Raw genomic sequence first — 25,512 nt, 5'->3', positions numbered from 1 at the left:
CATCCTTGTTTGCATAATCACAGTCTTTCACAAGCAGACGCAGCTCAGTCACAAACTGTTCAAAAGACTCGCTAGCTCCTTGTACTTTCTCATGGAATTTGTACCTAGCGAAAATTGTATTAGTCTTCGGCACAACATATGCTTCAAAACGATCGTAGTATGTTTTCAGTACCTTTGATTCAGCCTCGGTAAGTGTCCATGTGTTGTAAATATCTCTCCCTTTTTCACCGATCCAGAGGAGCAGGTAGCTACATTTTTCCTCTTCTCCTCTTTCCTTCAGAGGACCCGTGAACATTAGCTCCACATGCTGTTTTTACTTACGCCATGCATCGGGTAAGTTTGTAGACTCCCAGTCCATTCGAGGTGAAGGAACTCCAGAAAAACCCATCTTTTAAGACCATTTACTCTGACACCATGTCTTGTTTTGTACGCTTTGTACAAAATAATAAAACGCAGAACTACAGGATGTTTCTTAACATAACTCTTTATTAACTAGCTACAACTACATGTTAGCCTATCTCCAACCACGATCAACTGCCCATGACCTAACCGTCTGGGTGGTCTTAACCAATCACCGCACAGTATGATACGGCGGTAAAATGCATCCAATTATAATTCAGTATGTATTCACATATGAATATTACACTTAGTAGGTGACATCAGAGTTCAACATGTGTGAGAAGTTGAAGCTCAGAGATTTCCCACTAGTAATTACAAGTTGAAGGGGCATTAAAGTGCATTTTTCCCAGTCGTATGTGGTAAATACCACCTTCCCACTTGGTTATCAATGCAGCATAATATTAAAAAACATTAGTGCGTCTGTGGTAGCAGTGGTAGCCTAGCCCTAGAAATAGTATGCCAAATTTAGGATATTGACTTACATTTGGATATTGTCTTTTTCATTTAAATGTTTATTATTAATATCAAATGTTTGGCATTCTATTTATAGGGATATTGGCAGCATATTGTTGCACATATTTCATTTTATTCTTCCACCTCCACATTAATTGATTAATCACTTTTTTTCCATAGTAGCTGATAGTCATAGGACTAGCTCTGGTCCGGGGCGTTAGTGCGCGTTTCACTTCTAAAATAACGCTTTGAACACAACGACTGTAATTAGCGCAAAATAGTATGCTGCGTCATCGAGATATGTGTGCAACAAAAGTTCAACATTCACCTTCTGCTACCATTTCTGTCAACCCGTTTACGCATACGTTCGATAAATCCAACATATTGCAACAGCCTCTGCAACGCAATCGTGCAAGGCAAACGCAGCGTTCTATTGGAAATGAATGTACTTCTGGTTTACCAAAACGCAAACTTCAGTCACTCTGTTCAAAGCGTAAGATAGAAGAGGTATGCGCACTAACACTCTGGACCAGAGCTATGGAAGGAGGAACTGAAGATTGAAGCTCCAATCTATTTCGCTAGGTGGCGACAATAGTCCAGACAAAGTATCAAGGATTTTCTACACACCGATACACCAAGGCTTTTGCACTATTATTACCAGTACAGCGTACATGGTCTGTAGGGACCTATTATATTACCAATACAGCATACATGGTCTATAGTGACCTATTATATTACCAGTACAGCATACATGGTCTATACTAACATATTATATTACCAGTACAGCATACATGGTCTATACTGACCTATTATATTACTGGTACAGCATACATGGTCTATACTGACATATTATATTACTGGTACAGCATACATGGTCTATACTGACCTATTATATTACCAATACAGCATACATGGTCTATACTAACATATTATATTACCAGTACAGCATACATGGTCTATACTAACATATTATATTACCAGTACAGCATACATGGTTTATACTAACATATTATATTACCAGTACAGCATACATGGTCTATACTAACATATTATATTACCAGTACAGCATACATGGTCTATACTGACATATTATATTACCAGTACAGCATACATGGTCTATACTAACATATTATATTACCAGTACACCATACATGGTCTATACTAACATATTATATTACCAATACAGCATACATGGTCTATACTAACATATTATATTACCAATACAGCATACATGGTCTATACTAACATATTATATTACCAGTACATCATACATGGTCTATACTAACATATTATATTACCAGTACAGCATACATGGTCTATACTAACATATTATATTACCAGTACAGCATACATGGTCTATACTAACATATTATATTACCAGTATAGCATACATGGTCTATACTGACGTTGTACTGTTAAATAATAAGCAGTTACGTTTCTTTGCTAATACATCAGGATTTCTATTTCTTAAGCTGCTTCGCCAGTCCACTTAACTCCATAACAGTTTCTGATAATATAATGTTGGGATTTCATTACAAAATAAAAACATAAACAGCCTAAAATTCTCATTTGAATATCCAATGTGACAAAATTATGTCGCCGGCTGGGTTTTGAACCCGGGTCATATGTGCAAGAGCAGACTGTGTTAGCCCACCATGCTAAGATAAGGGTCAAGTTACCTATGGTTGTTTTCCCCAATCACTTTGCCAAATTTTCACAACAATGAACTTAACACAAAAATCTAAAACAGATCATCAAAATGTCTCATGTTTCAAAACACATAGTTACAATGTGGACGGTGTCTTCTCACACATCCAGTGGAGGGCCGTTGTGCATGGTACGTCGTTCCAACTCTTTAGTGGGTCTGATACCTTATTTGAGAGTTGAGCGCAGTCTTCACCCTGATCTGCATCATTTGGTTCCCCATCCCTCCAATACCTATAAACAAGACAACAAAATAGACGGCAAAAAGTAATTAAAAAAGCAATCAAACAGGCTACAGCCCAGATAGACGGTAAAAAGTCACCTGGAACACCACAGATAATCAGACGGTAAAAAGTAACCTGGAACAACACAGATCATCAGACGGTAAAAAGTCACCTGGAACACCACAGATAATCAGACGGTAAAAAGTAACCTGGAACAACACAGATCATCAGACGGTAAAAAGTAACCTGGAACAACACAGGGAAACAGAAGGTAAAAAGACATCCAACACATACATATGACATTTACATTTTAGTCATTTAGCAGACGCTCTTACCCAGAGAGACTTACCGTTGGTGCATTCATCTTAAGATGACAAGGTGGGACAACCACATATCACAGTCATAGTAAGTACATTTTTCCTCAGTAAAGTAGCTATCAGCAAAGTCAGAGTTAGTAAGGGGTGAAAAAGTAAAGTGTGAGTGTTAGTTCATGAAAGGCTTTTTGGGGGTGTGATGGGGGGGGGTTATGTGGGATGATTTAAGCTACTTTCTGAAGAGGTCGGCTTTCAGATGTTTTTTGGAAGATTGGCAGGGACTCTGTTGTCCTAGCTTCAGGGGGAAGAGATTGGACTGGGCTTCCGTAAAGGTTGGCCAAGAAACCAGAGGTGGGAGAACTGAGTGCTCGGGTTGGGAGAGAGCTGATCAGAGATGCACGCTCAAGTCTTTTGAACAGAAAATAAAAAAAGGATACCGGTCTGTAGTTTTTGATGTCAGAGGAGTCGAGTGTTGGTTCCTTGAGGGGATCGGATCGGGACATTTTGAAGTCAGAGGGGACGCAGCCAGTGGTCAGGGATGAGGGAGGAGAGAAGGTCTCCAGAGATGGTCTGGAGAAGGGAGGAGGGGATGGTGGGCAGGTTGTCGGGTGGAAGTTACATTTTCCTCCTTTTTCACTCAGCTGCCCACAGCCCTGTTCTGTAAGCTCGCAATGAGTCACAGCCACAGGGCAGGAGGGGAGGGCCGAGCCGGCCGGGAGGAAAGGGGACAGTGCGAGTCATAGGATGTGGAAAGGGAGGAGAGTAGGGTCAAAAAGCCAGAATCGGGAGACAGGAGGGAGAAGGATTTAGCAGAAGGGAGAGATGATAGAATAGAAGAGGAGAGAGTAGCGGGAGAGAGAAAGAGCGAAGATTGCGACGGCGCATAGCCATCTAGATAGGGGCTGAGTGGTTAGGGATGGAGGTGAGGGAGACAAAAAAGGAAAGAAAGTAGTGATCAGAGACCTGGAGGGTGTTGCAGTGAGATTAGTAGGAGAACAGAGACCTGGAGGAGGGTTACAGTGAGATTAGTAGGAGAACAGAGACCTGGAGGGGGGTTACAGTGAGATTAGTAGGAGAACAGAGACCTGGAGGAGGGTTACAGTGAGATTAGTAGGAGAACAGAGACCTGGAGGGGGTTGCAGTGAGATTAGGAGGTGAACAGCCTCTATTAAAGTTGAGGTCAAGCGTATTGCCTGCCTTGTGAGTGGGAGGGGACTGGGGAAAGGTGAGGTCAAAAGGGGCAAGGAGAGAAAACGAATCGGAAATGAAGGAAAGAAATTAATCAAAGGCAGACGTCAGGAGGTCTAAGTCGCCAAGTACGAAGAGCGGTGACCCATTGTCAGTAAATAAGCTTTAAGATGTCAAGCTCATTGAGTAACTCTCTAAGGGCACCTGGTGGGCGATAGATAACAACAATGTTAAGCTCAAGTGGACAATTGACAGTGACAACATGAAATTGAAATGAGGAGATGGACAGGTGAGAGAGGGAGACAAGAGAAAATCTCCAGTTAGGAGAACTGAGTAGTCCTGTGCCATCACCACGACGACCAGATGCTCTCGAACTATGAGAGAACACGTAGTCAGATGAAGAGAGAGCAGTTGGAGTAGCAGTGTTCTCTGGGGTGATCCATGTCTCCGTCAGAGCCAAAAAGTCAAGGGACTGAAAAGCAGCATAGGCTGAGATGAACTCTGCGTACTTGACCGCAGATCGGAAAACCAGGAATTCCACATGGGTTGTGCGTGCATGGTACACTAAATTAGAAGGGTTGTAGTCAAAGGGTGGGGAGTGTCTGTAAAGCCTACAGGGAGAGGAGCGAACAGGTACAGAACACACTAATAGTTGCCAAATCTACAAAAGAGCAAAATGAGATCATCAGAAAAGAACTAGGTAAGACACTCAAGTGAGAGAGTGGTGTGGAGCCTTCCTTGAACATCTCTGCAGAACAACTCGGCAGAACCACCTTTATTTCGACGACCATCTTAGTTTTGGCAACGAGACCACCACTGACACGACAGCTGCCGCTGAGGAAACAGGGAAGACTGAAGTACTAACACTAAATGCTAATTGCCTTTCAAAGGTGAAGAGCACACCTCCAGGTACTCATTTCTGACTGCCTAGGCGAGGAGGAACCACCCCCTCCAATACAGCCACTGATTACCAAAACAACAACAGTCCCAAATTGCCCTGCCCCTTAATCCTGGTTGACGGGTCAACAATCACCTGGAAGTTATGAGCAGTCAGCAGTTCACGCACCAAGTGCTTAAAGTAGATGGCCCTAGCTAGGGAAAAGACAGTACTAGACAACAACAAATTAGGACAAATGATATGTATCACTCCTGGAGATATCATGAGCTATAAAATTAGCTATAACATTAATCACACTGAGATGGAGCCTCAGAAACTGGTTATGTACACTCAGAAAAAAGAGGTGAAGCCACTCCCCCTTCAATTCAGGAGTCCTAGCTATAGAAGGAAGCACATAGAAACAGACAGTAAAAAGTAATCCAATACCAACACAGATAATCAGACGGTAAAAAGGAATTTGTTACAAATTAGACTGTAAAATATCATCCAGAACAAGTTCACTCACGTAGTGCCAGGTGCTGATGATTGGCCTAATGCGCCATCGTTAATCCACTCCCAAACCCCCTCTGTATTGGTGTCATGGAAACCAAGATAGATGTCCAGGCATCCACTCCATTCATGGATAAATTCCTATTGTTTTGTCACAAAGAAAATATCCAGTCACAAAGAAAAGATCTTGAATCACATACAAACATACTTTTGTGTCAGGATTATTCACATTTTATTTTGGAGGGGGGGCTTGCAAACATTGGTTAAAGATAGTGACATGATAAAGTGAAAAACAAACAGGAGTTGAAATAGAAAGAAAATGTTGAAATGATCAAAACATATATTGACTAACTCCCTCTCACCTGTTCCTTTTTGCTGTTAATGATCACCAGGTGTGCTCCTCGCTTCAGACAGTCCTGCCTGCTCTCTGTCCAGGATTTCTTCTCAGTAGAGAGGTAGTACCAACTGGACTCAAACTTCTGCCATCCTTGGGGACAGGAGCGTAGAGGTTATTTCATGACAAACCCATGATAGCGATCACATTTGTCTACATCAGGGACAAAATAGCACCTTATTCCCATACGTAGTGCACTACTTTCAACCAGGACCCAAATGGCATGGTCATTTAGAAACAACAGTGTCCTTGGTGACTTTCAGTGGGAATGGAAGCTTGTCCTTTCAGTTCCCCAAACTGTTTTGACCTAGATTCAATCAGATCAAGTGTTAAGGCGACTGCAGACAGCTGCATAGCGGATGTTTTGCTTGTGTTGGAGGTGGAACTGTGTTAGAGCCGTGAGTGGCTGCTCTTGTGACCAATGTCACGAAGCCACAACCACCTCACTTGTGTTAGAAGTTCAGAACGAGAAAGTGTAGGCTATATAGAAATAATGATGGTCGAATGGAAAAATCATTCAAATAAATAATGCAGATTCTATCATTAGAATCATTACAGTGTTCGAATGTGTAAACAAGGCTGCATGGGATCTCTTAATGCGAATCTGTGCAGCCAATTGCAATGTCTGCATTAGGTACACTGAGTGTACAAAACATTAGGAACACTTGCTCTTTCCATGACATAGACTGACCAGGTGAATCCAGGTGAAAGCTATGATCTTTTATTGATGTCACCTGTTAAATCCACTTCAGTCAGTGTGGATGAAGGGGAGGAGACAGGTTAAAGATGGATTTTTAAGCCTTGAGACATGGATTGTTTATGTGTGCCATTCAGAGGATGTATGGGTAAGACAAAAGATGCCTTTGAATGGGGTATGGTAGTAGGTGGTAGTAGGTGTCAGGCACACCGTTTTGAGTGTGTCAAGAACCGCAAAGCTGCTGGGTTTTTCACACTCAACAGTTTCCTGTGTGTATCAAGAATGGTCCACCACCCAAAGGACATCCAGCCAAATTGACACAACTGTGCATTGTAGTCAGTATGGACCAGCATCCCTGTGGAATGCTTTTGACACTTTGTAGAGTCCATGCCCTGAAGTGAGGCTGTTCTGGGGGCAAAAGGGATGAAAGTCAATAATAGGAAGGTGTTCCTAATATTTTGTACACTCAGTGTATAATGCCAGGAGCTGCTTGTGGATTTGACAGCTCTAACGCAGTTCCACCTCTGACACCATCAAAACAACTGCTATGTGGATGTCAGCTAAACCGGATCTGATTAAATATACCCCTTACTGAACATGAACTGATCTGCTCTAGTCTATTTGAAATATCCAAAACTCCAAAAATATGCTTTCCTTGGTTGCTTTCCACAGAAACCTTTTTTTAAACAAAAGTCTGACCCCTACTTACTGAGAAATGAACCATCACACCAAAAGGTCATTTTTGATTAATCAACACAGCTCCATCCTGTTTACTTTCCAAACACTGGGAAGACACACATGACAAACCAGATGCCTACTCAGCAGCCTGGTATCAACTGATAAGCGTCCACAGCCAGCTGCCTTCGCAGAAGCCTGATATCAACTGATAAGCGACCAGAGCCATCTAAGTACACAAAAATCTGTCTTTACTGACAAATCTACGTGTTTTTGCCAACTCTTTGAATAATCTACATCAAGGGTTCTTAAACATTTTCAGCTCAAGATCCAAATTAGAAATTGACCTTACTCCCATGACCTAAATTGTCCTCCAATGTCCCAAATTATGAAGAAATAGTGTGTAGATGTACTCATAACTTGCAACCCACCTCCCACATGATCAGGGCCCACTTTCAGTCCCGACCCATAGTTTAAGAAACTCTGGTCTACATGCAGAGTATTGCACAATTGATCATCCAACTAACGAAATTATCAGATTTATCTTGTATCCGTTACATGTCCGTTTAGGTTAAAAATACATTGTGTTGGATGGGCACAGCATAAGTTAAAAATGAAATAACACTCATTTCGAGGTAATCCAATGGATTACATTAAATGACTTGTATTGTAATCCGTCCAACCCTGATCGGTAAAAATGCACAAAATCAAGCGCACCTAAAATATATATTTTTTGAAAACAATTAGGCTGCTATTTGGATCAAGCCAGGCCCCCAGTGTCCGGTCTGGAGCATGAAGTCAAGTGCTCTGTTGGTCGCCCACTGCATAGCAAACTAGCAGTGCCCAAAAAACCCTGGTCTGCCTTAGAAAGACGAAATCCATTACTATCGCTAGAACGGCCCCATTTTTTTAAGATGCTGTTTTGGGCTCAACAATTTGTTTACTAAGATCAAGTTTGATCCCCTAGGTGAATTATTTGAAAGTTTTCTACAAATCGGGATATTTAATTAAATTGTGATAAATTCTGATCACTATGTTGTCGTCACACAGGACCACGTGCTGACACAGACCAATCACGGGCCGGCAGGCTTAGAGGCGGCTCACGCCCTGATGCACGTGCTCTCAGGCAGGATGAAAACGACTACATCGACCATGATGCTTTGCTAATTACGGCTGCTTTCAACATGTTGCTTAGCTATTTTCTGGGTGACATTCAGCCCCATTCAGCAATATGGCACGCTTCAAATTAAAATACATCCGGCTTCATTCGCCATCAGAACTTCTCCATAATAAATAAGTGGACGACGTCAGCGTTATCACTATGTACTGGTCTTAATGTCTATGGCTCTAGCAGATCTGGAGTACAGTGAAACAGTCAATTGATCTAGCACAGTGGTTCCCAAACTTTTTATAGTCCCGTACCCCTTCAAACATTCAACCTCCAGCTGCGTACCCCCTCTAGCACCAGGGTCAGCGCACTCTCAAATGTTGTTTTTTGCCATCATTGTAAGCCTGCCACACACACACTATACGATACATTTATTAAACATAAGAATGACTGTGAGTTTTTGTCACAACCCGGCTTGTGGGAAGTGACAATGAGCTCTTACAGGACCAGGGCACAAATAATAATATAATAATAACCAATAGTTTTGCTCTTTATTTCGTCATCTTACATATAAAACCTTATTTGTTCATCAACAATTGTGAATAACTCCCCACAAGTTAATGAGGTGGGTGTGCTTGAAAGGATGCACATAACTCTGCAATGTTGGGTTGTATTGGAGAGAGTCTCAGTCTTATACCATTTTCCACACACAGTCTTTGCCTGTATTTAGTTTTCATGCTAGTGAGGGGCGAGAATCCACTCTCACATGGTATGTGGTTGCAAAGGGCATTCTTGTCTTAACAGCACTGTTTGCCAAGGCAGGATACTCTGAGCGCAGCCCTATCCAGAAATCTGGCAGTGGCTTCTGATTAAATTCTATTTTCACAGAACCGCTTGCTGAAATTTCGATGAGGCTCTCTCGTTCAGATATCGATAAGTGGACTGGAAGCAGGGCATGAAAGGGATAACAAATTCAGTTGTTTGTGTCGTCCTTTTCGGGAAAGTACCTCCGTAATTGCGCACCCAGCTCACTCAGGTGCATCGCTATATCACATTTGACATTGTCCATAAGCTTTAGTTCATTTGCACACAAAAAAAATCATACAATAATGGAAAGACCTGTGTGTTGTCCTTGTTAATGCAGACAAAAAATAGCTCCAGCTTCTTAATCATAGCCTCAATTTTGTCCCGCACATTGAATATAGTTGCGGAGAGTTCCTGTAATCCTAGATTTAGATCATTCAATCGAGAAAAAACATCACCCAGATAGGCCAGTTGTGTGAGAAACTCGTCATTATGCAAGCGGTCAGGCAAGTGAAAATGATGGTCAGTAAATAAAACTTTAAACTCGTCTCTGAATTTAAAAAAACGTGTCAATACTTTGCCCCTTGATAACTAGCGCACTTCTGTATGTTGTAAAAGCGTTACATGGTCGCTGCCCATATCATTGCATAATGCAGAAAATACACAAGAGTTCAGGGGCCTTGCTTTAACAAAGTTAACCATTTTCACTGTAGTGTCCAAAACGTCTTTCAAGCTGTCAGGCATTCCCTTGGCAGGAAGAGCCTCTCAGTGGATGCTGCAGTGTACCCAAGTGGCGTCGGGAGAAACTGCTTGCATGCGCGTTACCTCTCCAGTATGTCTCCCTGTCATGGCTTTTGCACCATCTGTACAGATACCAACACATCTTGATCACCAAAGTCCAATTGATGTCACAAAGCTGTCCAGTACTTTAAAAATATCCTCTCCTGTTGTCCTGGTTTCCAGTGATTTGCAGAAGAGGATGTCTTCCTTAATTGACCCCCCATAAACGTAACGGACATATACCAGGAGCTGTGCCAGGCCTGCCACATCTGTTGACTCATCCAGCTGTAACGCATATAATTCACTGGCTTGTATGCGAAGAAGTAATTGTTTCAAAACATCTCCTGCCATGTCACTGATGCGTCGTGCAACAGTGTTGTTTGATGGAAGTCATTGTCTGTATAGTTTTTTTGGCCTTTTTCCCCAGCATTGTCCCAGCCATATCCGCGGCAGCAGGAGGAATTAAGTCCTCCACAATAGTATGGGGCTGACCTGTCCTAGCCACTCGGTAGCTTACCATATAAGAAGCTTTTAGCCCCTTCTTATTAATGGTATCTGTTGCTTTTATACGTCTTACTACTCGAAAATCGTCTTTATTCTCACTCCAAAAACTGTGGCTTATTTTTCAAATTGTCATGTTTTGTTTCTAAATGGCGGCATTGCGCGTTCCCCAGTTTGGGAATACCTAATCTAGCCGATCTGGAGTACCACAAAAGAATCAAGTCATTTTCAAGTTTCTTACCACTGCTCTGTTTGTTTAGCTCTTCCTTCAAGTGGTCTCTCTCTTTAGTCAGGTTGTTCAAACTGGACGTCTGGAATCTCGCTGCAGAGTAGTAATGACCAATGACTCGGTTATCTGTCGAAATAGAAACATATACATTTTTTGGACAATTTTATAAAACAAAATTCAGCCACACAAGTGGATATAGTATACACATGTGCTTACATCACTGAGGACAACACAGTAATTTCCCCACTGTGGTCCTTTGAACATCTAAATATTAAACTTCTGATGATGAAGAATGTAAACTCAGCAAAAAAAGAAACGTCCTCTCACTGTCAACTGCATCTATTTTCAGCAAACTTAAAATATGTGTAAATATTTGTATGAACATAAAAATATTCAACAACTAAGACATAAACTGAACAAGTTCCACAGACATGTGACTAACAGAAATGGAATAATGTGTCCCTGAACAAAGGGGGGTCAAAATTAACAGTCAGTATCTGGTGTGGCCACCAGCTGCATTAAGTACTGCAGTGCATCTCCTCCTCATGGACTGCACCAAATTTGCCAGATAGCCCTCACCCTCCGATCCAACAGGTCCCAGACGTGCTCAATGGGATTGAGATCTGGGCTCTTCGCTGGCCATGGCAGAACACTGACATTCCTGTCTTGCAGGAAATCACGCACAGAACGAGCAGTAAGGCTGGTGGCATTGTCATGCTGGAGGGTCATGTCAGGATGAGCCTGCAGGAAGGGTACCACATGAGCGAGGAGGATGTCTTCCCTGTAACGCACAGCGTTGAGATTGCCTGCAATGACAACAAGCTCAGTTCGAAGATGCTATGACACACCGCCCCAGACCATGACGAACCCTCCACCTCCAAATCGATCCCGCTCCAGGGTACAGGCCTCGGTGTAACGCTCATTAGTTCGACGATAAACGCGAATCCGACCATCACACCTGGTGAGACAAAATCGCGAGTCGTCAGTGAATAGCACTTTTTGCCAGTTCTGTCTGGTCCACGACGGTGGGTTTGTGCCCATAGGCGACTTTGTTGCCGGTGATGTCTGGTGAGGACCTGCCTTACAACAGGCCTACAAGCCCTCAGCCCAGCCTCTCTCCGCCTATAGCGGGGACAGTCTGAGCACTGATGGAGGGATTGTGCATTCCTGGTGTAACTCGGGCAGTTGTTGTTGCCATCCTGTACCTGTCCCGCAGGTGTGATGTTCGGATGTACCGATCCTGTGCAGGTGTTGTTACACGTGGTCTGCCACTGCGAGGACGATCAGCTGTCGGTCCTGTCTCCTTATAGCGCTGTCTTAGGCGTCTCACACTACGGACACTGCAATTTATTGCCCTGGCCACATCTGCAGTCCTCATGCCTCCTTGCAGCATGCCTAAGGCATGTTCATGCAGATGAGCAGGAACCCTGGGGATCTTTCTTTTGGTGTTTTTTAGAGTCAGTAGAAAGGCCTCTTTAGTGTCCTAAGTTTTCATAACTGTGACCTTAATTGCCTACCGTCTGTAAGCTGTTCGTTTCTTAACAACCGTTCCACAGGTGCATGTTCATTAATTGTTTATGGTTCATTGAACAAGCATGGTGAACAGTGTTTAAACCCTTTACAATGAAGATCTGTGAAGTTATTTGTTTTTTTACGAATTATCTTTGAAAGACAGGGTCCTGAAAAAGGGACGTTTCTTTTTTTACTGAGTTTATTAGTGAAAACATAATAAACGTATATAAACTTACAGTAGACAGACAGGCCTATGATCCCAGCTAGTAGGAGAACATACAGAAGCCCCAGACACACTGCAGCAACTCCGGATGGTCTCTTCCACCACTGAAAATTAGCTGAATATCAAGGTATTAAAAACTCTTTCGGGTAATGTTAATTTTTTTTTATATCATCCAGAATTGTGAGGAGACTAATAGGTACTCGTCTGAGAAAGTGGTTTGTGTGTGTGTGTGTGTGTGTGTGTGTGTGTTTCTCGTTGTATATGTACTTGCATTGATACCTGAAAATGTAACACCAATGTCATCCTTTTTTCTGGGCTTGTTGGCATATGTGTCTTTATCAATATCCATGGTCTGCATTGTTGGATTCTCCACCTGTGTTTGTACAGATTGTCTCTTACATTTTTACACTCAAAATGTGTATCTGTGCCTTATGTATCGTTATTTGAAATACTGGAGGTGAGCTTGACGTAGTTTATTTACTCATTACAGAGGAAACAGTGGGATAGTCCCAAACGTACAAACTCAATTAGTGATTACTCTGCTTAGGTAAAATATTAATATTTTAAACATAAAGTTGTATACATCTAAAAACCCATTTCAAGTGAAATGATGAAGAAAAATCTTACCACGGTCTTTGAGAGTTGAAAAGAGATGCATCCAAATGTATTACATTGGTGTGTAAATATGTCCAATGTAACAGATGTACTGAGTGAGCACGAAATGTAAGATTGGAGTTGTGTGTTTTTTGTCCAAACCACTGCACATTTTGTGTCAACATCAGCATATCCTTTACCTTATCTGGCCAAACAATTATGAACTAATATACCACTGGACGATAGGTTCAGATACAAGGTATCATGTGGTTAACTTGGGCTTATCCAGAAAATGTGTGAGTCAGTATGTGTAACTAAAGTTCACAGTCAACTGAAAGTTCAAGTTACAGAATGCTGCACAGAAATGTGGGGTCATTTGGACTATTAAAAAAACATAAGGACACTTAACAATGCTCAATCACTACATTTTGTTATTCTTGTCTTAACAACAAACCAATATAGACCGTGATACGATTTATTTTCTTCATTTCATCTGTTATGATTATGTCATATTTTATGCATTGTCTGATTCTTATGTAATGTGTTAGAAGCTCTGGGGCGATCATAATACATACAGGACAATTGGTTTAGAGGTATGGAATTTGTGCTTTAAATATGAATGTTTTACCCAATAGGAGCATGTGTTGCTAGTTGGGCAGATTTTGCACCTTTGGGACTATCCCATTGGTTCCTTTGTACTGGGTAAGCTGAATCATGCTAACCTCAAGTTTTTGACGTCTGCAAACGCAGGTGCAGTTGAAAGCAAATAATCAACCAGTCCTTCAATTCGCAAGTGGCTGAAACTATCTTGAGTGGAGCATGGGGGAGCGGCTAGCGAATAAATTATATTTAAAAAAAAAAGATGACTAATGTTATTTGTTTTTAATTATGCCCAGGTCATGAAGCCCCTTGATGAAATGAGGCCTGAGGCAACCTAAGGGTAAGTACGCCAGTGGGGAGGAGGGAAGGAGAGGCGAGAGACAGCAACCGACAAAGCCGACTCGCGCTATAGTAGACTAATAGCTGCCATAGCTAGGTTATTTATCATCCAATATGATTGCGTAATACCTGTCTTGACTGAATCAAACCGGGAGAAGCTAGTTAATACCTAGCTAGCTAGCTAGGCTAATTAAAGCTGCATACGTTTTCTCGTCCTACAGCTACAAATAACAGCAACTCCAATGAGAATATGAATTATTAGATGCTTCAGGATTTTGGCAATGAAGCCCTTTATCTACTTCTCCAGAGTCAGATGAACTGGATACCATGTTTATGTCTCTGCATGAAGTTTAAAGGAAGTTGCTTAATAGCTCTAGCGCAATTGCTAACTAGTGTTAGCGCAATGACTGGAAGTCTATGATATCTACTTGCATGCTAGTTTGCATTGGCACGTGAAACTACAGTGCCTTCAGAAAGTTATCACACCCCTTGATTTGTTCCACTTTTTTGTTGTGTTTTAACGAGATTTGTCTATAAGTACCTCATCTCTGTACCCCACACATACAATTATATGTAAGGACCCTCACCCGAGCAGTGAATTTCAAACACAGATTCAACCATAAAGACCATAGATGTTTTCCAATGCCTCCCAAAAAGGGCACGTATTGGTAAATGGGTAAAAATTATAAAAGCAGACATTTAATAACCCTTTGAACATGGTTATTAATTGCACTTTGGATGGTGTATCAATAAACCCAGTCACTACAAAGATACAGGCGTCCTTTCTAACTCAGTTGCCGGAGAGGAAGGAAACCTCTCAGGGATTTCACCATGAGACCAATGGTGACATTAAAACAGTTACAGAGTTTTTAATTCCTGTGATAGGAGAACACTGAGGATGGATCAACAACATTGTAGTTAATCCACAATACTAACCTAATTGACAGAGTGAAAAGAAGGAAGCCTGTACAGAATAAAAATATTCCAAAACATGTGTTCTGTTTGCAAAAAGGCATTAAAGCAATACCGCAAAAAATGTTGCAAAGCAATTAACTTTTTGTCTTGAATACAGTCTTATATTTGGGGCAAATCCAATACAACACATTACTGAGTACCACTCTCCAAATTTTAAAGCATAGTGGTGACTGAATCCTGTTATGGGTATGCTTGTAATCATTAAGGACTGGGGAGTTTTTCAGGATAAAAAATAAACGGAATGGAGCAAAATCCTAGAGAAAAACCTGGTTCAGTCTGCTTTCCACCAGACACTGGCAGATTAATTCACCTTTCAGCAGGACAGTAACCTAAAACACAAGGCCAAATCTACACTGGAGTTGCTTACCCAGAAGACAGTGAATGTTCCTCAGTGGCCGAGGTACAGTTTTGACTTAAATCTACTTGAAAATCTATGGCAAGACCTGAAAATGGTTGTCTAGATTTTAAGCAACTGAGGAATCATTGTGAGACAAATCAGAAAGGCAAAATCTGACTATTATGTAACTGCTCTTTTGGATTGTATTTTTTATTTTACCTTTATTTAACGAGGCAACTCAGTTAAGAACGAATTCTTATTTACAATGACGGCCTACGCCGGCCAAACTTGGACGACGCTGGGCCAATTGTGCGCAGCCCTATGGGACTCCCAATCATCGCCGGTTGTGATATAGTCTGGATTCAAACCAAGTTGTCTATAGTGACTCCTCTAGCACTGAGATGCAGTGTCTTAGACCACTGTGCCACTTGGGAGCCCGGCTTGTAATGGTAATGGAAACCCGGCTAAATTCTGGAAAACTGTCAGAGAGACCTGAAAATAGAGAAGAATGGGAGAAACTCCCCAGATACAGGTGTGCCAAGCTTGTAGCGTCATACCCAAGTAAACTTGAGGCTGTAATCGCTGCCAAAAGTGCATCAACAAAGTACTGAGTTCAGGGTCTGAATACTTATGTAAATAAGGTATTTCTGGTTTTTTTCTATATACATTTGCTAACATGTCCAAAAACCTGTTTTTGTTTTGCCATTATGGGGTGTTGTGTGTAGATTGTGGAGTAAAAAAATGCATTTCATCCATTTTAGAATAAGGCTGTAACGTAACAAAATGTGGAAAAAGTCAAGGGGTCTGAATACTTTCTGAATGCACTGCATTATTTATCAAAGTGCAGCTGCTACTACTCTTAAACCTTTGGATGTCATCTACCATACATTCTTAGAAAAAAGGATTCTGAAAGGGTTCTCGGCTTACCCCATAGGAGAACCCTTTTTGGTTCCAAGTAGAACTCATTTGGGTTCCATTTAGAACCCTCTGTGTAACGGGTGTTCTACCTGGAACCAAAAAGGGTTCTTCAAAGGGTTTTCCTATGGGGACAACCTAAGAGTGTAATGCCCTTCGTTTTGTTACAGGTGACAGTTTTGATACTCATCACTGCATCCTGTATCAAAGGTTGGCTGGACTTCGCTAAAGACCTGTAGATCTCTACATTACTCCCTTTTTGCTTACACGGCCCTACTTCATAAACTTCCGTCTTATCTAGCTTTGCTGTTGAAGTATAGACACCTGAGTTGCCTAACCCCGTTCACACAGGATTGGTTAACTCTTGAGGTTCCTAGGGTCTCCACCGAGCTAGGTAAATCTGCTTTTAGTTTTAAAGCACCATAATGGTGGATCAAAATTCGAAATAATATAAATATTTCATTTTTTCGTTCTGGTGCCATTCGGGGATTTTAAAATATTGATTGAGGACTTATTTGTGTAGCAATGGATCTGTTTTTCTGGGTGATTTATGATGTTTTATTTGTGCTTCCCATGACTGTGTTTTCATATTTTAATGTATATATGGGCACATTTGTAACAGAGACCTAGGTCTCAGTATGTCTTTTCTGTTAAACAACCAGTTTGACAGAGCTTGAATATTTTTCTTTTTAAGAATAATGGTCAAATGTTGCACAATCCAGCTGTGGAAAGCTCTTCAAAACGTATTCAGAATTATTAACAGCTGTAATCACTGCCTAAGGTGCTTCTACGAAGTATTGAGTCAGGGGTGTGAATACTCATGTCAATTAGACATTTCTGTATTTCATTTTTAATTCATTTTTTAAAATGTTTTGTGTAGATGGGTGAGAAAAAAATCGATTTAATCCATTTTGAATTCAGGCTGTAACACAACAAAATGTGGAATAAGTCAAGGTATATGAATTCTTTCTGAAGGCTCTGTATCTCTAACTTCCTTCATACTGGATGCAGAGACATAAAAGTGCTATCCATGAGTTCATCTAACTCTGAGAAAGTAGATAAAGGGAAGTATGCCTTTTTAATTCCGTAATTTTAATTCCGTCTTCCATTGAGGGGAGCATGGGGAGGCCTCTAGCGGAGAAATTATATTTTAAAAAGATGACTAGTATTATTTTTTATTATTATACCCAGCTCATGAGGCACCTTGAGGAAACAAGGCCTGAGGCATTTTTCCCCCTTTTGCCAAATGGATGTTCTGCCAGTAGCGGCAACGAGGGGTTCCGGAAGTGGATTCTCAAATCGTAACCTGTGGTGATATCAAATAATATACGTTCAGAATGGATATAGCAGCTGCAGATTGCCCCTTTAAAGCCATTTTTCTCAGTTTCCCTGGTTGCGCAGTTATTGCTCTTTGCATTTGTAGGGCAGTTTTGTGCTCAACTTTGGAGGCGGCTTATGGTAGAGAAATTAACAAATTCTCTGGCAACAGCTCTGGTGCACATTCCTGCAGTCAGCATGCGAATTGCATGCTCCCTCAAAACTTGAGATATCTATGGCATTGTGTTGTGTGTCAAAACTGCACATTGGAAACAGGCAGTATGTCTAACTAAAGTTCAGTCACGCTCAAGTCCAACTGAAAATTCAAGTTGCAGACTGCTGCACAGAAGTGTTTCAAAACACCCTCTCTCAAGCATAACCTGGGGTTATGAATGATCTAATATTCTGCTACTCCAAAATTACCTCAAGTTAGAAAACATGTGTCTATAGCTTACTTTCAAATATATTTTTGGGTGAAATAATGTGGTCTGCATGAATGACAGTGCAGGGAATTTTCTTCAGTGACATAAACCCAAACCTGGACACAATGCAAAGCAAATGCAGATCTAGAGATGAACCATCTCAGGAATACTGACCTGGGATCAAGTCCTCCCTGTCCACATGACCGTATGCATTATAATCAAAAAGGATAAACAGATCATAGATCAGCACTCCTACACTGACACGTTTGATAAATATGGTCCCTGACTTGAGTCTGCTAATGCAGCACTTTAAAAAAAAAAAGGTTTTTTACATATGTCTGCATTTTTCTACAAAAACTAGAGGAAGAGAGAGTAATGTGAAAGACAAAAACAGGAAAGAATGGTGTGAGAAAAATAGAAGTGGAGGAGCTGTGTCAGGGTGATAAGGCGGAATCCCCCTACCCTGCACTGTGTTACTTATTTTAAGTCCTATACCGTTTCTTGTAAAACACATGATCTTGCTTCTCATACAGTAGGCCTTACAAGGCCTTAAAAAAGGCTAGCTAGGGACCCTGCAATAGGCCAGCTAGCAACTCTACAATAGGCTACCTAGCCACTCTACAATAGGCTACCTAGCCACTCTACAATAGGCTACCTAGCCACTCTACAATAGGCTACCTAGCCACTCTACAATAGGCTACCTAGCCACTCCACAATAGGCTACCTAGCCACTCAACAATTGGCTACCTAGCCACTCAACAATTGGCTACCTAGCCACTCTACAATAGGCTACCTAGACACTCTACAATAGGCTACCTAGACACTCTACAATAGGCTACTTAGCCACTCCACAATAGGCTACCTAGCCACTCCACAATAGGCTACATAGCCACTCCACAATAGGCTACATAGGGAACCTACAATAGGCTACCTAGCCACTCTACAATAGGCTACCTAGCCACTCTACAATAGGCTACCTAGCCACTCTACAATAGGCTACCTAGCCACTCTACAATAGGCTACCTAGCCACTCCACAATAGGCTACCTAGCCACTCCACAATAGGCTACCTAGCCACTCCACAATAGTCTACCTAGCCACTCCACAATAGGCTACATAGCCACTCCACAATAGGCTACCTAGGGAACCTACAATAGGCTAGCTAGGGACCCTACAATAGGCTAGCTAGCCACTCTACATGAACCCATAATAGTCTAAGCCCTGTATTACAATTATTTGATGAACATTTTTATTTGGCCTTACTGCTATTAGCCCATACAAATGCATTGAATAACAGATTCACTACATGGAACAGATAGTCCCCCCTAAAAAATCTAAAGGAAGTTTGTTCTGAAGTGTCTGTCCTATATCTGAGAGATATAAGAATGATCAGTAACATTTTTATAATTTTTTTTACATGTATTTAACCCCTTATTTTTGTCACTAAACAGTCTCCATATATACTTCCATTATTTTTTTCAACTGGTACCAGGGGACCTTCAGACAGCTCGTGAGCATTCTAGAGCAAAACAACTGAAATGTCCGTGTTCGTGAGAGTCTCACCTTTCCACAGAGGGGTCATGTCGGTGTGTAGCCCAAACTGCTCTGATGCCACAGACAGAAGTTGGCAGATTGGCTGTACCGACTACAGCCGAGTCCCAAGATGCTTGTGGAGGCCGTAGAGCAAAACGGAGAACGCAATCGTGTTTGTGAGTGTCTCATAGAGGGGTCATCTTTCCATCGAGGGGTTATAATAGTTTGTAGGCCAAACCTTTTGGACGTTACAGACGATGTTGTGAGAAGACCAATTTTTGGGATGTTTCATGGTCTGACAAACACCTCTCTAGCTCTGTCAACTTTCACCACGGACGTGGAAGTATGACATAGGTTGATGAGGTGGATTGAGACGCATCCAATGCAATAAAACATATCTCTAGCTTAAACTGACAGATTTTGATGGGGATGTTCGTATTATGCTAATTATATTTTCCAAAGGGGCGCGGACATCAACCTCAGGGGGTTTTAACCTAGCGACCCTACAATAGGCTAGCTATTAAACCTAGGATAGGCTAGCTAGCAAACATACAATATGCTAGCTAGGGACCCTACAATAAGCTATAGCCACCCTAACTTTAGCCAGCAACCCTACAATATTTATAGGTTAGCTAGCAACGTTTAAAAGCGAGGGCTGAACTTTTGCAAGAAATAAAAACTTGTGAATGATTAATGAGTTACCTGATGCTGACACCCTGATAGCAGGATGTCAAATGCATTAAACGGGAGATGTTTAATGTTGCATCAAGAGTGATTGTGATATTACTAGCTATGCCTGTCATGGACTGTTCGTTAACAAAAAAATTGGGGGAAAAACTATTCTAGAACCCTCCTCCTGAACAGGGTTCAACAACCAGTTACTTTTGGTCAAGACACGAACAGGGTTAGAAAGTTCAGAACCATGTTTGAACACATAAAGGGACAATCTGAAGTTCAAACAAAAACGAACTGGGCAAACCGCTTAAGGATGGGGCTGGGGAAATGTAACCACTCAAATTCAGAGACTGGGCTATAGATGCAATGACTGACCATCAAGACATTTTAAAAACTACAATTATTATGTCATGGAAGCTATACAGTGACTAAGTTTGCATTTTATGTTATATTCTTCCAGAATCAACAGCTAGTATAGAGTATATAATTAATTTAAAAGTGCAAAAATTGAGTTAGCAATCACAGATTACACCTTTAAAAGTAATGAATAGACACATTTTGGCATTTAGTCTTCCAATTTTCCATGTTTTGGAATTGTGGATTAGCTAAACATTCAATCATTACTTTCACCCGAAAGTATACCTTATACCCCTATAGCTTTTGAGAGAGGGGGATATGAAAGTATACCTTATACCCCTATAGCTTTTGAGAGAGGGGGATATGAAAGTATACCTTTTACCCCTATAGCTTTTGAGAGAGGGGGATATGAAAGTATACCTTTTACCCCTATAGCTTTTGAGAGAGGGGGATATGAAAGTATACCTTTTACCCCTATAGCTTTTGAGAGAGGGGGATATGAAAGTATACCTTTTACCCCTATAGCTTTTGAGAGAGGGGGATATGAAAGTATACCTTTTACCCCTATAGCTTTTGAGAGAGGGGGATATGAAAGTATACCTTTTAACCCTATAGCTTTTGAGAGAGGGGGATATGAAAGTATACCTTTTACCCCTATAGCTTTTGAGAGAGGGGGATATGAAAGTATACCTTTTACCCCTATAGCTTTTGAGAGAGGGGGATATGAAACACTTCTGTGCACTTCTCTGAACTTTCAGTGACTTGAGCTTTACTAGAACATTTCAACTTTTGGACAAATGATAACTGTTTCCTCCCAAAGTGTCTAGCTATCTCCTTCGGTTCATTCTAACACGTAGTTAACCACATTCATAAACATTGGTTTTGTCTGAAACACTATTGAGTGGTATTGTATTTTTATGAATTTTTTTAGGAACAAAAACAGAGTACAAAATAAAATATGAGACAATAGACCCGTTGAGAAAGATACTTGGGGGAAAAAATACAATGAGTAAATATATTTATTGGTTTATTTTGTTTCATGCCCTTCTGCACACTTCTCACACCTAGGAACCTCGCTCCTACACACTGCTGCCACATGGCCATAAGCTTGACATCTGTAACATCGTAATGTATTCAGCACATACTCTCGTACAGGATAACTTGTATATCCTAACTTCACTTTGTCGGGCAAAGACTCAACTTCAAAACTCAAAAGAACAGACAATGACTCTTCAGTTTCCCCACTCTCCCCACCCTGTCTGAGTCTCCCCACCCTGTCTGAGTCTCCCCACCCTGTCTGAGTCTCGCCACCCTGTCTGCGTCTCATCAAACGACGAGCATCACTTACACCGGGAATCTTTCCCCTCAGCTGGTCTACTTCTATATTTACTGCTTCCCCAGTTATCACTCCTTTATCACTCCGTTATCACTCCATTATCACTGCTTCCCCAGTTATCACTCCTTTCATTGGTGGCCTTTTCTTGAGAGCGAAACAAGCTTTTTACTGAAACAGGGACGGGGATTGACACCTTGTTATTGTTTCAACTACTGATTGCCACCATAAGACAAATTTGAGCTGAAAGAGGTGATGTTGGACAACATAAAACACTTCCTGCAATTTGAGAAATACCCAAGAATGGAACGCCGTGGTACTCCAGTATTTCCAGAAAGCTTGTCAGAAGTCATGTCATCACCTGGACACATTGTGATCTAACACTAAAATAAGCATTAGAAGTGCATCATCTGTATTATATTTTAAATACATGTTAGTCCCTGATGTTTCATTTGAGGAATGGACAGAATGCATACATCATATTGCATGTTTTGCCTATATTATTTTAATAATCCAGAAATTAAACGTTTGCATTAGTTACTCTTGTTACAATGAACATAAAAACATCTCATCTCTCATACAACTTATTACAGAATGTCACGTCCTGACCAGTAAAAGGGGTTATTTGTTATTGTAGTTTGGTCAGGGCGTGGCAGGGGTGTGTTTGTTTAGTGTGTTTCGGGGTTTTTGGTTTATGTTCTGTTTTCTATTTATGTGGGTTTTCTAGTTTGTCTATTTCTTTGTTAGTTTTGGGAACGACCTCCAATTAGAAGCAGCTGGTTATCGTTGCTTCTAATTGGAGGCCATATTTAAGTGGGTTTATTTTCTCTTGTGTTTGTTCCATGTATAGTCATTGTACCTCACAGGACTGGTTTCCGGCGTGCTTTTGGTCAGTGTTCATTTCTTTAATAAGTCAAGAAGATGATTCACATGCCCGCTGCAGTTTGGTCCAATCATTACGACGCTTATGACACAGAAGGCATTGATTAAAATAAAGTGCATACCGTATACAGTCTAAAGAAACGTACAAGTTCCACATTTAACTTTTTTATGTCAATTTGGAAATACCAAAAATAGCAATTTCTATTTGCACACACAACAATGTGTTTGTTGAAATAGTACAGTTATAGATGTCCTTACCTTTGCCTGCCTGTTGAGTTGGGGACCTACAGTCATATGTCTACAAGTGGAGATGCAGCTGACGTTTTATAGAGATGTGGGCGTAATCTCTGACCAAGGGCAACAGCATCAGAACATGGTTAACCCTATCAGTCCCGAGATCACAGCAAAAATCGGCTTTTCAAGTATCTGACTTTCACTTATCTGCATGTCCAGCCCTTGAATTTAGCCTCACAATGAAGTGTTTAACCATTTTATTTACAGGACAACCAGGGCTACAAGTAGAACACAAACAGTATAAGGGCCGCCTTAGCAAAAAGCTGATAAAAATGAATGAAATTGATTTATACAGCTAAAGACCAGTTACACCAACATGACTGCAGTGAGAACAGATGCAAAAGTAGTAATACAAAGATCATATCTTATGAGAGCCTAAACTGTCACATGCCCTATAATGTCTAATAATATATATAAAATATAATATATGCCATATGTCACAATGAGACAGTGACAATGAGTCAGTCAAATCAAATTTATTTATATAGCCCTTCGTACATCAGCTGATATCTCAAAGTGCTGTACAGAAACCCAGCCTAAAACCCCAAACAGCAAGCAATGCATGTGAAAGAAGCACAGTGGCTAGGAAAAACTCCCTAGGAAAAACTCCCTAGAAAGGCCAAAAACCTAGGAAGAAACCAGGCTATGAGGGGTGGCCAGTCCTCTTCTGGCTGTGCCGGGTGGATATTATAACAGAACATGGTCAAGATGTTAAAATGTTCATAAATGACCAGCATGGTCAAATAATAATAATCATAGTAGTTGTCGAGGGTGCAACAAGCACGTCCGGTGAACAGGTCAGGGTTCCATAGCCGCAGGCAGAACAGTTGAAACTGGAGCAGCAGCACGGCCAGGTGGACTGGGGACAGCAAGGAGTCATCATGCCAGGTAGTCCTGAGGCATGGTCCTAGGGCTCAGGTCCTCCGAGAGAAAGAAAGAAAGAGAGAATTAGAGAGAGCATATTTAAATTCACACAGGACACCTGATAAGACAAGAGAAATACTCCAGATGTAACAGACTGACCCTAGCCCCCCGACACATAAACTACTGCAGCATAAATACTGGAGGCTGAGACAGGAGGCACCACACTGTGGCCCCATCCGATGATACCCCCAGACAGGGCCAAACAGGCAGGATATAACCCCACCCACTTTGCCAAAGCACAGCCCCCACACCACTAGAGGGATGTCTCCAACCACCAACTTACCGTCCTAAGACAAGGCCGAGTATAGCCCACAAAGATCTCCGCCACGGCACAACCCAAGGGGGGGCCAACCCAGACAGGAAGACCAGTGATATGACTAAGATTACCTTGTCTGAACAACCCATTTAATCAGCAAAGTATTGATACGTAACTGCAGCAGAGAGCATGATTTAAAAGTGAGGGTATTTCTTGAAAATCATGCTCTCTGCTGCTGTTACATAATGAGTTGTTTTCCCAAGGTCATTTTAGGTGACTCAAACTAACATAGAAAAAATATTAATGACTAGCCACAAAAAAAAAATGAATTCGCGTACGTATCATACGTATTGCAAATTTGTAACATATCATACATATTGCATTTCGTAACATATCATATGAAATGGATGATGGATATCCATATATTAATACATACCATACGTAATGTAACATATCATACTAAATGGAGTGCCTTGGATTTACATACAGAATAATACCAAATGCTCTGAGACCAGGTTAAGATGGCAGAATACAGATATGTCATTGTTTTAACACTATAAACACAGTTTTTTTTACAACGGCGCACGACATGGTTAATGTGCCAATAAATCAGCACAATCTACTTTTTAGGTTTTTTAAATAGCAGCCGTCTGGGAGCTAGAATGGCGAAAAATAAAGATAAAGATCATCCATACCCTGCTAATGAGCTAGAATAGGGATCATGCATACTTTGCTAATGCAGATACAAAATGGAGTAACGGAGAACAAGCTAGATATGGAAAACTTAACAAGCGAGGCATTTGTGGTAAATGCATGGAGGCTGCCATCTTTATGACTGTCTGGAGTTATATTCGATTTTTTAAATTTACATTCAGTCACATTCAGATTGACATCTCTTTTTCAAGTGAGCCCTGGCCAAGAAACTAGAATACATATCATACACAACACATCATACAACAGTTAAAACAGTGTCAAGTGCATAGGAGAGTTTAAAAGAGCAGGTTTAAAAATGTAAAACCTGTGGTCAACAGCCCTACAATCTGGGATTAAAATTCATCAATCAGAACAAAATGATCTAGTTTTAAGTCCTTTTCCAAAGTTTTTGAAGATGATGGGGCAGCAAAGTCAATCTTAACAAACTCAGTAATTGAGTTGGGAACAGTTCCAT

At 41.1% G+C, this 25,512-nt stretch overlaps 1 protein-coding gene across 3 annotated transcripts; it reads right to left on the bottom strand.

The window, feature by feature from the left end:
* Positions 1 to 466: 466 nt before the first annotated feature.
* On the bottom strand, positions 467 to 23,187 carry LOC106577272 (hepatic lectin). 3 transcript variants are annotated; one of them, XM_045713477.1, is made up of 8 exons: positions 23,129 to 23,174; positions 22,848 to 22,952; positions 12,872 to 12,965; positions 12,606 to 12,707; positions 10,870 to 10,983; positions 6,032 to 6,156; positions 5,686 to 5,810; positions 467 to 2,790 (listed from the first exon to the last, which is right to left on the bottom strand). In XM_045713477.1, exons 2-8 carry the CDS (start codon positions 22,887 to 22,889, stop codon positions 2,637 to 2,639), a joined length of 756 nt encoding a protein of 251 aa, XP_045569433.1. In that variant the 5' UTR covers positions 22,890 to 22,952; positions 23,129 to 23,174; the 3' UTR covers positions 467 to 2,636. The 3 variants fall into 3 exon arrangements, with proteins under 3 accessions (XP_045569433.1, XP_045569434.1, XP_014010687.1); XM_045713478.1 differs by lacking the exon at positions 22,848 to 22,952 and having other exon boundaries at positions 23,129 to 23,187; XM_014155212.2 differs by lacking the exons at positions 22,848 to 22,952; positions 23,129 to 23,174 and adding an exon at positions 13,220 to 14,379.
* Positions 23,188 to 25,512: the final 2,325 nt, after the last annotated feature.

This window comes from Salmo salar, unplaced genomic scaffold, assembly GCF_905237065.1.
Source record: "Salmo salar unplaced genomic scaffold, Ssal_v3.1, whole genome shotgun sequence".
NCBI lineage: Eukaryota > Metazoa > Chordata > Actinopteri > Salmoniformes > Salmonidae > Salmo > Salmo salar.
The sequence above is the reverse complement of the archived record's forward strand: the minus strand, read 5'-3'. Positions and strand labels throughout refer to the sequence as shown.